Source organism: Dendrobates tinctorius, unplaced genomic scaffold (genome assembly GCF_039654945.1).
Source record: "Dendrobates tinctorius isolate UK_male_01 unplaced genomic scaffold, ASM3965494v1 ptg000031l, whole genome shotgun sequence".
NCBI classification, from domain to species: Eukaryota; Metazoa; Chordata; class Amphibia; order Anura; family Dendrobatidae; genus Dendrobates; species Dendrobates tinctorius.
In genome coordinates, this window is record NW_027361699.1 from 21,058,709 (window position 1) to 21,074,892 (window position 16,184).

At 40.3% G+C, this 16,184-nt stretch overlaps 1 protein-coding gene across 3 annotated transcripts in view; it reads right to left on the minus strand.

The window, feature by feature from the left end:
• The window catches only part of TJP2 (tight junction protein 2), a 260,996-nt gene that overhangs the window by 106,136 nt on the left and 138,676 nt on the right, over positions 1 to 16,184 (minus strand). For all 3 annotated transcript variants that reach the window (XM_073572240.1, XM_073572241.1, XM_073572239.1), the window contains 3 exons: positions 13,517 to 14,117; positions 12,204 to 12,307; positions 9,198 to 9,351 (listed from right to left, as the gene is read on the minus strand). In XM_073572240.1, coding sequence (XP_073428341.1) covers positions 9,198 to 9,351; positions 12,204 to 12,307; positions 13,517 to 14,117 — 859 coding nt within the window. The remainder of the gene's footprint in view (positions 1 to 9,197; positions 9,352 to 12,203; positions 12,308 to 13,516; positions 14,118 to 16,184) is intronic.

Below are 16,184 nucleotides of genomic sequence, written 5' to 3' on the forward strand. Positions count from 1 at the left end.
GAATAACAAATTTTAAAAATTTTCACCAAATTTCCAATTTTTTCACAAATAAACGCAAAAATTATCGACCTAAATTTACCACTAACATGAAGCCCAATATGTCACAAAAAAAAATCTCAGAATCGCTAGGATCCGTTGAAGTGTTCCTGTGTTATTACCTCATAAAGGGACACTGGTCAGAATTGCAAAAAAATGGCCAGGTCATTAAGGTCAAAATAGGCTTGGTGATGAAGGGGTTAACCCTTCAGGTGCTTCACAGGAATTTTTGGAATGTGGAATGAAAAAAATGAATATTTACTTTATCTCACAAAAATTATTTTTTAGCCTTAAATTTTGCATTTTAACAAAAATGACAGGAGAAATTTCACCATAAAATGTGTTGTGCAATGTCTCCTGAGTACGCAAATACCCCATATGTGGGAGAAAACTAGCGTTTGGGAGCACGGCAGGGCTCAGAATGGAAGGAGCACCAGTTGACTTTCTGAATGAAAAATTAGCTGGAATAATTAGCAGACGCTTTGTCGCGTTTGGAGAATCCCTGATGTGCCTAAACAGTGGAATCCCCAACATCTAGATGTGTTGTGAGCACCTTGAACCCCCAGGTATTTCACAGAAGTTTGTAACATTGAGTAGTGGGGAGAAAAAAAAAAAAAAAAAAAAAAAAAAAAAATCACATTTTTCCCACAAAATATAATTTTAGTCTTTTTTTTATTTTCACAAGGGTAAGAGGGAAAAAAAATAGACCCCAAAATTTTCAATTTCTCTTGAGTATGCAGATACCTCATATGTGGTCAAAAGCTACTTTTGAGGCACATTGCAAGGCTCCATATCGGAGATCAGATTTTGCTGGACTGTTTTGACGGTGTCATGTCACATTGGCAGAGCCCCTCAGGTGCCAGAGAAACAGAACCCCCTCATAAGAGACCTTATTTTTACAAAGTAAATCTCTCAATTAATTCATCTAAAGGTGAAGTGCTCATATTGACACTACACTGTGTTCCAAATTATTATGCAAATTAGATTTAAGTGTCATAAAGATGTAATTTTTTGTTTATCAAATAAACTCATAGATGGTATTGTGTATAAATGGCTCTTTGGATCACTGAAATCAATCTCAAATGCCTGTGATAATTAGTTTACCAGGTGAGCTCAATTAAAGGAAAGCTACTTAAGAATGATGTTCCACATCATTAAGCAGGGCACAGGTTTCAAAGAATTTATGAAATAAAAAGGATCTCTCTGCTGCTGAAAAGCATCAAATAGTGCAATGCCTTGGTCAAGAGATGAAAACATTAGATATTTCCCAAAAACTTAAACGTGATCATTGTACTGTTAAGAGATTTGTGGTTGATTCTGAGCACAGACATGTTTGTGCTGATAAAGGCAGAATGAGGAAGGTTTCTGCCAGGCAAGTTCATTGGATTAAGAGAGTGGCTGCTAAAAAGCCATTACAAACCAGCAAACAGATATTTAAAGCTGCTGGTGCCTCTGGAGTCCCTCGAGCCTCAAGGTGTAGGATCCTTCAAAGGCTTGCTGTGGTGCATAAATCTACTATTCGGCCACCCCTAAACAGTGTTCACAAGCAGAAATGGTTGCAGTGGGCCCAGACATACATGAAGACTAATTTTCAAACAGTCTTGTTTACTGATGAGTGTTGAGCAACCCTGGATGGTCCAGATGGATGGAGTAGTGGATGGTTGGTGGATGGCCACTATGTCCCAACAAGGCTGCGACGTCAGCAAGGAGGTGGAGGAGTCATGTTTTGGGCCGGAATCATGGGGAAACAGCTGGTAAGGTCCTTTAAGGTTCCTGAAGGTGTGAAAATGACCTTTGCAAAGTATATAGAGTTTCTGACTGACAGCTGTCTTCCATGGTATTAAAAGCAGAAACGTGCCTTCAGGAGCAAAATCATCTTCATGCATGACATGCACCATCTCATGCTGCAAAGAATACCTCTGAGTCATTGACTGCTATGGACATAAAAGGAGATAAACTCATGGTGTGGCCACCATCTTCCCCTGACCTCAACCCTATAGAGAACCTTTGGAGTATCATCAAGCAAAAGATCTATGAGGGTGGGAGGCAGTTCACATCAAAACAGCAGCTCTGGGAGGCTATTCTGACTTCATGCTAAGAAATACAAGCAGAAACTCTCCAAAATCTCACAATTTCAATGGATTCAAGAATTGTGAAGGTGATATCAAAGAAGGGTTCCTATGTTAACATGTAACTTGGCCTGTTAAGCTATTTAACTCCAAAATATCCTTTTTCTTCAGTGAATGTGACCTCCTAATGCTGCAAATTCCACAAAAGAGCATTTTCAGTTCTTTAAAACATATCAAATGTTTAGAAATTCTACTGTGCCTAATAATTTGGAACAGTGCAATTTGAGTTTTTATTCATTTTGGAGATTATACTGTTATTATTGGGAGGTTTCTTCAACAAAATTTGATGTATACTCTAACCGGTGATGACTTTTATTAGACTGACTGTCATTTGTACCGACTATTTAGGAAAATCAGAGAAAAATATCATTTGCATAATAATTTGGAACACAGTGTACATGTGGGTCACAAAAATTTATACCATTGGGTTGTGAAGGAAAAAACAATTACATTTTACCACAAAAATTTTGTTTTAGCCCAATATTTTACATTTTCACACTTGGAAATGCGTAACAATGGCATCCACAATCTCTGCTGAAAGAAGAAACATCTCATATGTGGCTGTACAGTCCTACTTAGCCATACGGCAAGACCAGGGAGGGACTGAGCAGCACTGTTTGCCTCCTGGAGCGCAGATTTTCCTAGACTAGTTTGCTATACTCCATATACAGAGCCCCTAAGTGATGGGAGAGCAGAATCCCCCTTCAAGTGACCCTATTTTGGAAATTATACCTCTTTGGGAATTTATCTATAGGTGTAGTGACTATTTTTACGCCATGGATGTTTTCCAGAAACAAGCAGCAGTGGATTGTTGCAGAATTGAAGATTGCAAACTGCTGTTGTGGTACCCAGCTCATGCTTCTGGAGACACGTACCTGCAAATTAGACAGGCTCTCATCGCTACAGCAATGTCAAACATGTGGGCTTTAAATGTGGTTTACACATACTGTGGCCCAGAAGGGAGGGGGGAATTTGGATTTGAGAGTGCAGAATTTGCTGAATTTCTATTGGAGGGCAAAGGTCATTTCGCTTTTCCACAGCCTTTGTACTATCAGCAACATGGAAGCCTCTGTATTTCCATTCACAGATGATGGACCTAAGTGGACTTGCTTTTTTGTGGATTGAATTGAATCTTTTAAAGGGAACATTTTACATAACGTTTGGGATCACATTTATCTGGCGCGCTCTATGCTGAACACTTACTTTGGGGTTTCCATCTAAATCTCTGAGTGACGAGATTCTGATGAAACCCTGAGGGATCCATTCTGTATAATGAGGCAGCAGAGTTCCTCTGAACTCAGTCTTGCCTCTGTTCAATGGGTTGGGTCCTACTTTTCAGAAGTAAACAAAACTGTGGCATGTGGCACTTTTATGCACGCCCAATAAAAAGACGGACACCACCAGTTCACAGGCCAGACAGCATCCACAGTGCTACCATCTGTCTCATTATAAGGAATCTTCCGCTAGGGGTTCCGACTGAATCACATTTTTCAGAGATTTACAAGGAAACTCAGATGTATGAGCTCAGCACACAGCGCAGGATAAATGTGGGCAGAGTCTTACTGCGATGCTTTGTGAGGCAGAATAAGAAAAAAAAAAAAAAACAACACCATCAGGTGAACAATTGGTTTATTTTTTTACGACGTTCCTGATTAGAAGACTTTATTGTTCGGGCCGGTGAGATTACAGCGATACCAGATTTATATTGGGCTGCTGTAACACACTAAAAAACACTTTTTGCTTCGCCCTATTTTGAAAGCTATCATTTCTCCATATTTCATCAGACAGTCATGTGAGGGCTTGTTTTTTGCCGGACAAGTTGACGTTTTTATTGGTACCATTTTTGGGCACATGACATTTTTTTGGTCGCTTACTACTATGATATTTGGGAAGTACAATAAATAAAAACCAACAATGCAGGAATTGTTTTTTGTTTTTTTTATGCCGTTCCACATGTGGTAAAATTGATAAGGCAGCTTTATTCTACAGGTCAATATGATTACACACATTTATATACATCTTTTTTAGGTTTTGGAGCTTTTACACAATAAAACCTTTTTATTTTAACCCCTTAATGACAGCCAATATGTCTTTTTACTGACCTGAGATATAAGGCTGTGTGCACATGCTGCGGATTAGGTGCGGATTCATCCGCGCGGATTTTGTAAAATCCGTAGGTGAAACCGCAGGTCAAAATACCTGCGGTTTTACCTGCGGATTGCTCTGCGGTTTTGCCCTGAGGTTTTTCATCTCCTCAATGGAGGAGATGGCAAACAGCAGGAGAATCCGCAGAAAGAATTGACATGTCAATTCTTTCTGCGGATTGAAAACCAATACAAAAGGATTTTTTTATTGTTGCAGTCTGTAAACGTTTCGGTCTTATTTAGACCTTCATCAGTCTGCAGTTAAACATAAAACAAAGGACAAAATAAAGCAAAATACAAGTTCTCATACAAAACAGAGGAGCAATATCAACATTTCATGATATAAGCATAGTGATATAACTGATGAGTGCACAAAACCCATGATTATCCATAACAATGACAATAGTGATAAAGTAACAGGGAGTGGGAAAGAGAGGGGGAAGCGGGAGGAGGAGCGAGAAGACCTACCCCCGACTGCTTGTCACAGAAGGATTAAGGTGTAAAATTGTATACACAGGATTGGAGTAATGGGCTCCTAAATGGGAGGAATATGTATACATGTAGTTGTTATAATATGAAGGGCAGGTATATGTAAAAAGTCAGTAGTGTATAGCTACCTTAAAATGTTTATGAAGTTCGGTAAAGGAGTTGCTCCTAACATATGTGGCAGCTACCTGTAGCAAGATAGCATATAGTAGACCTTATTGGGTTGCGGTCTTAATACTGGCATAGAATGTGCCTATAATAGGATTACAGTCCTGGTGCCACAGGGGCTGGAACAGAGAATTAAATATAAATTTATAAAAAGGAATACAGCAGAGATATATATAAACGGATCTCTAGGTATCCGTAGTGCTACCTTAATGTGCTCCGTATAAAGGGTCCCTGCTGTGTAAATAAGGTGAGGGGGACAGTTGACCTATAAATATATGTCTGTCCTCCAGAGGCTGCTATTGAGTAAAAGGGAGGCAGTGATGTACAATTGTGGACAATAAAGAGAGCGCCGAGTCAGAGGGACTTACCAGTGGTGGCCAGGGGTTATATATATCTCTGCTATATTCCTTTTTATAAATTTACTAGCTATGAACCCATTCTACGCCTGGGTGGCGAGCATTTTTATTGGTACATGGTCTCCTTTCCTAGTATGTGCTGCCCCCCCTCCTATCCTGGTATGCATGGTCCCCATACCCCCCAATCCTGGAATGTATGGTACCCCTCATCTCCCAATCCTGGTATGCATGGTTCCCCTCACCCCCCTATCCTGGTATGCATGGTCCCCTCACCCCCTATCCTGGTATGCATGGTCCCCTCACCCCCTATCCTGGTACGCATGGTCCCCTCACCGCCCTTTCCTGGTATGCATGGTCCCCTCAACCCCCAGTCCTGGATCGCATGGTCCCCTAACCCCCCAAATCCTGGTATGCATGGTCCTCTCACCCCCTCTTTTCTGGTATGCATGGCCCTCTTACCCCCCTTTCCTGGTATGCATGGTCCCCTCACCCCCCTTTCCTGGTATGCATGGTCCCCTCACCCCCCTTTCCTGGTATGAATGGTCCCCCTCAGCCCTATTAAACAGCACACACAAAAAAAAAAATTATACTCACCTTTTTTTTCCTGAGTTCCAGCGCTGTCACATTCTGCTGGAGGCCGGGGGAGGAGTGCGGCAGAGTACGTGCATGCCCATACCGCGCGGTCCAGCGCCATATTGCTGAAGACACACTGCAAATGTGTCTTCAGTAAAATGGTGCTGGATAGCGCTATGCGCAATCGCGATACTCACGCGCACTCTGGCCCCGTTCTCCGGCTCGAAGAGAAGCGCCGCGGCAACGCTCCTCCCGGTCACGTAAGTATGCAAGTATGGCGCCGGAAATCGCGGTAAACAGTGTGTATGGTACCGCCATCTCCGGCGCCATACACACTCCTCACCGCTGGATGCCTCATTCTGTCTGGAGCCAGACTGCGCAGGCCCGTCGCACTTGTGCAGTCTATAAAGGCTTCAGACAGTGACGCTCCCACGGTTATAATATAGATATTTAATTCTCTGTGGCACCAGGACTGTAATCCTATTATAGGCACATTCTATGCCAGTACTAAGACTGCAACCCAATAAGGTCTACTATATGCTATCTTGCTACAGGCAGCTACCACATATGTTCATATTATAATTATTATGGACTACATTGGCTCATATCATGTATTGGCTTTTCCTCAATTTTTTCTATTTTTACTGTAGTTATATCCATTTTCAACACGTGAATTGTGATAGGAGCAACTCATTTACCGAACTTCATAAACATTTTGAGGTAGCTATACACTACTGTCTTTTTACATATACCTGCCCTTCATATTATAATAACTACATGTATACATATTCCTCCCATTTAGGAGCCCATTACTCCAATCCGGTGTATACAATTTTACACCTTAATCCTTCTGTGACAAGCAGTCGGGTAGGTCTCCTCGCTCCTCCTCCTGCTTCCCCATCTCTTTCCCACTTCCTGTTACTTTATCACTATTGTCATTGTTATGAATAATCACAGGTTTTGTACGCTCATCCGTTATGTCACTATGCTTATATCATGAAGTGTTGATATTGCTTCTCTATTTTGTATGAGGACTTGTATTTTGCTTTATTTTTTTGTCCTTTATTGTTTTATGTTTAACTGCAGACTGATGAAGGTCTAGATAAGACCGAAACGTTTACAGACTGCAAAAATAGAAAATCCTTTTGCAATGACATCCTAAGTTGAGTGCCAAGTTCTTTATTTTATTGCACATTGGTTTTGGTAACCTACTTGAGCACCTCACTGTAGTGCCACGCTATACTTCACAAACGATCAGTGTTGTCACATCCATATCTGTTTTACCTCTTAGGTGCTGATGTCAAAAGTGACTACATCAAATAAATGGTTAAAAGATTGTGGGGGCTTCCGCTTTAATCTAATTGACACACTGAGACTATGATTGTGTGGTCCTGATGTTTGCTATAGCAGTTCAAGGCCAAATAGCGGCCTTAAGGGGGTTTTACACATAGCGATATCGCTAAGGCATCACCGAGTTGGTGACGCAGCAGCGATATAGCTAGCGATATCGCTATGTGTGATACTTACCTCCGACCGGCTCCCCCGCTGTCCATCGCTGATCGCGCAGCTCCATTTCTCGTCGGGCGCTTCCTGCTGGGCTTCCTGCTGGCGCCGAAGAGCGACGCGTGGACGCGGACGGAGGACGTCAGAATCGCTGCGTCTGAAAGGTAAGTATCGTCCGCTGTATCGCTGCTGCATCGCTGTGAGATCTTCCTGTGTGGAAGCTCACTAGCGATCATTTAGCGATGCACCAGCGATCCTGACCGGGTCATATCACTGGTCGGGATCACTGGTGCATCGCTAAATGTAAAGGGGCCTTTAGAGTGTCCCGGCTCTAGCAGTCAGTTCAGAAGTTAGTGACATTTAGGTGGTGAAAAAACAATTTTTTATTCCTGCTATACCACTTTGCATTAATTCCTGAAAATCACCTGAAGGGTTTATAAACTGACAGCAGTTTTCAATATGTCAGCGGGTGCTGTTTTTAAAATGGTATAATGTTTGGGGTTTTCCAATATATAGCACCCCCAAAGTCACTTCAATCCTGGATAGGTCCCTCAAAAAAAATAAATTTTGTAAATTTCCTTGAAAAAATGAAAAAAATTACTGCTGCATTTTTAAACCTCCTAAAAAGCTAACAAAATAAATTGGCATTTAAAAAATGGTGCTAATGTAAACCAGACATGTGGGAAATGTTATTTATTAATGTTTTTGTGTGGCATGACTATCTGGATTAAAGGGATAATCATGCAAAGTTTGAAAATTGCAATTTTTTTTTTACATTTTTGTCAAGTTTGATATTTTTTTTATAAACACAAAACATAGCAACCTAAATTTACCATTATCATAAATTATAATGTGCCATGAAAAAACAATCTCAAAATCAATGGGATTTGTTGAATTGTTCCAGTGTTATTACCACATAAAGTGACATTTGGTCAGAATTTTAAAAAAATTGGCCACGTCACTAAGGGGTTAAAACTATTTTTTGCATTGCTTCATTCCGAGAGCTATAACTTTTTTTCTGCTGATTAGCTGAAATACAGCTATTTTTTTTTTTGCAAGTCAAAATGATGTTTTCAACAATACCATTTCTATTTACATTAGTCTTTTTGATCACGTTTTAGTCTACTTTTTGTTCAGCGGTATGATAAAAAAAAACATTTTTCGCCTTTTTTTGTTTAATGGTGTTTACTGAAGAGGTTTACTTGTGGGACAGTTTTATAGGTTGGGTCGGTCCGGACGATTCAATATGTGTACTTTTATTTGTTTTTTATAAAAATATTTTATGGGTACGATATATATGTATTTTTTTTTTTTTTATTTTGTGATTTTCTAAAAAAATATTTTTCCTTTGCTTTATTTTTAACTTTTTTTTACTTAGTCCTACTATGGGACTTTCACTTTCAGCAATCAGATCGTAGTTCTAATGAATTGCAATGCACCAGAAGTGACAGTCTGCGCTCACACAAACATGTTAGATCATGATCAAACAAGTCTGGTAGAGCCTAGTGACCCGGATGCCATCATGACTACGTCGTGTCACCATGGCAACGATTAGACCTCCCCACGATGACAGAGTCCCCTCCCTCTGTCTGCCTTCTAAATGCTGTGACCTCCGCATTTAGGGGGGGTTAAAGTGCTGGGAACAGTGTGAGTGACGGGTGTCAACTGCCAGACTCAGCTGACACCTGGTGGCAATTGCTGGGAACCGTTGACACATTTCAGAGTTATTGCCACATAAAGTGACATGTCAGACTTTAAAAAAAAAAAAAACTCAGAAGAGAGAATGTGCTATCTAAACTCACCTCCAATATCCGAGTCACTGTCGTGTAAGGATGGAACATTAATGAGTGTCTGTCTGGCATCTCTCTGCACAACCAGTTGCAGCTTCCCTCGAGACCTCTCAATTAGTTTCCGGGCATCACCTAAGGACATGTTCTCGGTTACTGTACCATTTATCTGTGGCAAAGAGGGAGTAATGGGTTAGAGAACAGCACTACTAAATTACAGTATATCCCATTAATACTTAGAGCTTTTTAATTAAGATGCAATACTAATCATGTCATTTATTAACTACGAAACTGTAGAAATTAAAAAAAAAAAAAAAAAAAGCAATAGAAATTCCATGTTACCTAAAATGGGTTTTCCTTTGTTGGAAAACTTTTTGCCATAGACTAAAAAAAAAAGTTATAAAACTGAGTAATACTAACCCTCCTCGGGTTCGGCGCTGGCTCTTCGACACTGTCCCAGTCTTTGTTTGACTGCAGCAATAGACACAAGCACCCGAGTTCAGTGGTTGGCTGCACCAATGTCAACATGACATCACCACTGCAGCCAAACAACAAAAACAGGGACATCAATATAGATTCTGCACTGGACCTGGGAAGGGTGAGTAATACTCAGTTTATTTTTTTTTTTCTAACTATTTCAGCATACTACAGAACATTATCTAACAGAGGACAATTCTATTAATCCCCTAAAGTTACTGCAATCTATAGTGAACAGTAGTATTTATTGTATAGCCTCATCAGACTTTTATTCTGCCTTAGAATATACCTCTGACAACATGATGTTCCAGTCACCTGACTGCTGCAGCCAATCACACAGGGTCAATAGGTAAGAATGTTCGATTTTATTAAATTTAAACCCATCGGATGATTGCATTTGTTTACGGGGCCAGACAACTCAACTCATTCTGCAGTTTTCCATATACATAGCTTTTGCCACAAGCACCACATTACCAAACTCAATAGGTTGATTTACATATTAACCCCTTCACGACATGCGGCGTACATGTACTGCGCATGTCGTGTCAGTCCCTTTGATGAGGGCTCCAGCACTGAGCCCACATCTTTCACGGCACATGTCAGCTATTTTCAACAGCTGACATATGTCTCTAACAGCCGCGGGTAGAATCACGATCCACCCGCAGCTGTTAACCCGTTAACTGTCGCTGTCAATCTCTGACAGTGTCATTTAATGCGATCACGCCAGAAGCGCGTCACTAATTCCGCCCATCGGCGCTCGTGTCACCACCTGTGGTGTCATTGCCCAATTGTTATGAGCATCGCCCATTGGTCGGCGCTCATAGCAAGTGAGCATTTATGCTACACACAGGCAATCTGATCATCACCTGTATGTAGCAGATGCGATCAGACAACTGCAGCTTCTAGTCTCCCACGGAAACTATTGAAGCATGCAAAAATTAAAAAAAAAAAAAGTTTTTAAAAATATTTAAAAAAAATGTAAAAAATAACGCAAAAGTTCAAATTAAAAATACACATATTTGGTATCGCCGCATTCAGTATCACCCGATCTATCAATACATGGAAAGAATTTGTGAGATCAGTAAACGGCATAGCAAAAAAAGTCAAAACATCAGAATTACTACTTTTGGTCGCTGTAACAGTAACAGGCTATCAAAAGATCGTATCCACACCAAAATGGCATCAATAAAAATGTCAGCTCGGCACACAAAAAATAAGCCCTCACCCAACCCAAAATCACGAAAAATGGAGACGCTATGGGTATAGGAAAATGATACATTTTTTTTTTCTTTTTTAAACAAACTTTGGAATTTTTTTCACCATTTAAATATAAAAAACAACCTATACACGTTTGGTATATACAAACTCGCAATGACCTGAAAAATCATAATGGCAGATCAATTTTAGCATTTGGTGAGCATGGTAAAAAAAATCCAAAACAGTTGTGGAATTGCACTTTTTTTTGCAATTTCACTGCAATTGGAATTTTTTTTCCGTTTTTGAGTACACGACATGGTAAAACCAATGGTGTTATTCAAAAGTACAACTTGTACCGCAAAAAAACAAGCCCTCACATGGCCATATTGACGGAAAAAAAAAAAAAAAAAAAATTAAGGCTTCGGAAAGAAGAGGAGTGAAAAACAGAAACAAAAACGATAAAGGGCTCCATCATGAAGGGGTTAAAGGTGTTTTCTGCCCCAGGGAAAACGTTCTTCAAGCAGAGCAACTTGCTGAGTTCTAACAGTCTAGTATATACAACACTTAGGATTTGGTCCTACCAGCCAGCTTAAGTGGTCATCATTAGAGTTGAGCGAGTTTGTTTGGGTTACTGGATCGCGCCGGATGATCAGCACCGCAGCTGCATGTGTTGCAGCTGTTTCAGTCACAGAACATGCATGAAGAGCCCAACAAACAGGTGTGATCCAGGTATCCAGGTTCCCTCTGCAGCTTATTCAGTAAGCACAATAGCTCGCCGAATAAGAGGGAACCCAAACAAATTTGCTCAACTCTAGTCATCATTGACCGCAAGTTCAAAATGTGCCAACTTTCAGTTACGTGCTAACTAGCTTCTCATCCGCTTCTCTCAATAGAGCATTCTCAATAAAACATTTTATACATGTGGTCACACAATAACCAGTCCAACTGACTAACAGAGCCAAATGCTACCAGTGTGTACAGTATACTTTTCTAGTATTCAGCAAGCTGCACTGCTTGCTTACAGCTTACCTGGGATGGAAACCCTATAAAGCCATACTACCCACTAGCAATATATTTTATGCTGCATAAAAATTCATTGCACCCAAGTCAACAGGTGATCGACAAACCGTTTACACGGCTTATTCACTTATCATGCAGTGTAAATGCCAATTTTTATGCATGAGTTATAGGTGGATTTACAGATTAGATAGCTATCAGTGAACTATAGTTATTCCTCCAAACATGGGCAGCTGTGACAACTAGTAGAGTGCACATTGACATTCATTTACGGTACTGTGTATGGGCACTATCAATAAACCAGAGAGCTAAAAAGAATCAACTATTCACCTTAAGAACAATGTCTCCTTCGTGTAAATTGCCATCTCTCATTGCCAGTCCAATATCAGTCATCTCTTTAATAAATATTTGGCTTCCCAGCCGTAATCCATACTCTGTGATAAATAAAAGGCATAAAACATGATAAATATTTTTAATAAAATCAACACTGACAATACCCATCAGCTGTAGGCATAAAACGTGAAAGGAACCCAAGAGTGTGTGCCAACACGACATGGATGAATCAGGAATCCGCCCCCTTACCACATATTATATTATTTGCTGGAGATAGTAGTCGTTCACAAACTGACAAGTGGTGGATAGTGTTGTTAGTGTATGTAAAAAAAAAAAAAAATTATATATATAAATATATATTTATTATTTATTTATTTACAGACACTCACGCCACTATACACCAATTGTCACTTTGTGAACGACTGTACTATCTCCATCAAATATAAAGATTCTTGATAAAACAGGAAGAATCAGCCTATTCAAGGACTCCGCATCCAGTGTGAAAACAGTATAATGTCAAGATATTGTAAATAGATACTTGAATGGAAATATACCAAACAATTTAAAATCAACTTTTACAAGAAAAATATTTTGTTAAAAAATAGATAATTTTTTTGACCATACATTTGTCTAAAGCTAATGTAGGTTATATGGATACAAGAAACTGATACATGCACAGAAGTCAAGGCTTATTCTATGTAAAGTTATATACAGTTGTCTGTATGAGTCCAGACCTGAATCCCATAGAACACCTGTGGAGAGATCTAAAAATGGCAGTTTGGAGAAGGCACCCTTCAAATATCAGGGACCTGGAGCAGTTTGCCAAAGAAGAATGGTCTAAAATTCCAGCAGAGCATTGTAAGAAACTCATTGATGGTTACCGGAAGCGGTTGGTCGCAGTTATTTTGGCTAAAGGTTGTGCAACCAAGTATTAGGCTAAGGGTGCCAATACTTTTGTCTGGCCCATTTTTGGCGTTTTGTGTGAAATGATCGATGTTTTGCTTTTTGCTTCATTCTCTTTTGTGTTTTTTCATTTAAGACAAATTAAATGAAGATAATAATACCAAAGAATTTGTGTTTGCAATCATTTTCAGGAAGAAACTGAGTATTATCTGACAGAATTGCAGGGGTGTCAATACTTTTGGCCACAACTGTACATGTTGTTCATAGTAGAGCAAGCACAAAGCGGTCACAATCTTAAATCAATGGAAAAAGATCCTGTTCAAAGTTGTATTCTACTAATAATTATCAAAATAATAGAAATAATCTACAAACTACAATATGCAAGGTCATTTACAGCATAGTCCTACCTTCGTTTTGCTTCTTTTTGGAAAGTAAGACACTAATGGGTTTCTCTTGGCCCTTTTGGGCAGAATATCGTATTGGTTCAGGAGTTGGACTATGGGACTGAAGCCTATCTCGACTACGGTGAAGCACTTCTTTTTTACTCCTGTAATCGAGCTGAGATCTTCGGTTACCACCTCGATCCGGACTATAATCTCCACTGTAACTCCGTTCAAAGGACTCTTCCCTGTCCACACTTTTTCCTCGATCTCTCCTATATTTCCGTTCTTCACTCAAATCTCGGTCAATACTTCTGCCTTGGCTTCTCTCTCTCTTGTATTCTCGGTCATCATCTAGGTTTCGTTCTCTACTCCTTCCACGAACAGGACCTGGGTCTCGGTCATATGACCGACCTCTTTCTTGCTCCTTGCTATAGCCTCTGTCTGGACTAGAATCTCTACTGCGTCGACCATTGCCACTCTGCAAGCTTTCACTGTAACCACTGTATGCACTCCTGTTATCAAGATGTCCATCATCATCCATGATATCAAATGCCCTAGAGTCAGGTTCAGGAGACGGAGTTTGCCTTAGTGCTGATACTTGTACTTTACGAGGTCTTTTCACCACCTATTACCACAAAAAAAGAAAAATAGAGAGTGAAAAACTTTAAGGGTATGTTCCCATGGTCAGTAAACGCTGCGGGTTGGACGCTGCGTACATCCGTGCTGCATCCATGCAAAGACGCCTCTGGCTTACCTGCGGAAACGGACATGCAGCACGTCTTTCCAGACCGCAGCATGTCTATTTATGTAGCAGAGATGCTCTGTCTCTGCTGTGTAAATTACCCATACACTTTCATTGGATGCAATAAAACCACATTATATTCCTAATCACGTGCGTATTAAGTGTGGAAATGCAGCTTACTACACGTGTACTAATTTAAATAATTGTGTACCTTGTTTTATCTGGAAGTTCACGTACAGTGCAATTCTCGCGATCAGTTCACGTGACCGCCAGGGATCGAGTTATCTACGGTGATCATCTTTAAGCTCAGCTGTGTTCTGCATGTGAGGCTGAATGGTGTCATAATGACACCCCGTTCAGCCAAAGGCATCCAGATGTAGCAGAGCTGGACTCGTCGTGGGACAGTATGTGTATCTTTTCAGCAGACAGGTAAAGAATATTGTTGCATTTTTATTTTAATTCTCTTCCAGTAGACAAGGGCATCGGTGGAATAGGCGATGCAGTAAGTATGGTTTAATTAAGATCTATTAAAAGGAGTCTGTCATTATTTCATTTAAAATACTTTATTCTGGCTGTGTCTTTATTTACCATATAATTATAGGATAAGTAATGGATAGGCGTCTTATAGACGCTTCTCCATTACTAAGCTGTGGGCTTGATGTCACCTGACAATGCAAAAGTGACATCAACCCCACAAATATGAACCCCACTTGCCACCACTACAGGACAAGTGGGAATAGCCGGGTAAAGTGCCACAATTGGCGCATCTTTGGATGTGGCAATTGTGGGGCGGCTGCGGGCAGCTATTTTAAGGCTGGTGAGGGCCCAAATACATGGGCCTCGCCAGCCTGAGAATACCAAGCCACAGCTGTCTGCTTTTTCCTTGGCTGGTTAACAAAAATAGGGGGACTCCATGCTTTTTTTTTGTAGGGGATCCCACTATTTTTGCTAACCATCCAAGGTAAGCAGACTGATGCGGCCTGGTATTATCAGGCTGGTAAGGTTCAAGAATATTGGATCCTTACCAGCCTGAAATTCCAGTCCCAGTAGTATGCTTTACTCTGGCTGGTTAACAAATATAGGGGGACCGTACGCCATTTTTTTTTTTTTTTATTATTATTTATTAAAAAGGAGGGGACCTCTCTCTGTACTTTACTCCATTTCCTGTGTTGTGTACTTCTGGCTGTGTCACAAGATTCATCATTATTCAAATTAGTACACGTGTAGGAAAGCTGTGTTCCCACACTGTGATTAGTAAGATAATGCGGTTTTACAGCATCTAATGAAAGTGTATGTGTAATTTACGCAGAGAAGACTGAGCGTCTCCACTACATATATTGACATGCAACGGTCTGGAAAGACGAACCGCATGTCCATCTCTGCAGGGAAGCCGCGGGCATCGGTACACGCATAGTGGGCATGGGATTTCTTAAAATCTCATTCACTATGCTGTAACAGCTGGACGCTGTGGTTGTACGCAGCGTCCAACCTGCAGAGTCTACTGACTGTGCGCACATACCCCAAATATATCTGCAAACAGGAAATCACCTTTTTTTTCCTTCCTAGAAGCCAACTTTCAATTAGCTTTATTTAGAGTGACAAAAAAAACAAAAAAAAAAAAAAAACACATGCAATGGAAAAAACGCATCAAAAACGCATGCGGAAAAATACCTAAAAAATGCATGTAAAAACGCATCAAAAACCACAGGTGACCTGCCAGTGACATCAGGTTCAGATTTGGTGCAGATTTCACCTGTCTCAAATCCTGAACAAACACTGAGCCATTCCTGATCGTGTGCACATACCCTAATTCATCAAACATCTCACTGAAAGCAAAACTGGAGACAGGGACTGATGTGCTTGATAATATTTTCTTTAATGTGCAGTGGAGTGTGCTATATAAATGTCCAAAAACACATTAAAGGGGATTCCCGTAATTAAAACTTATCT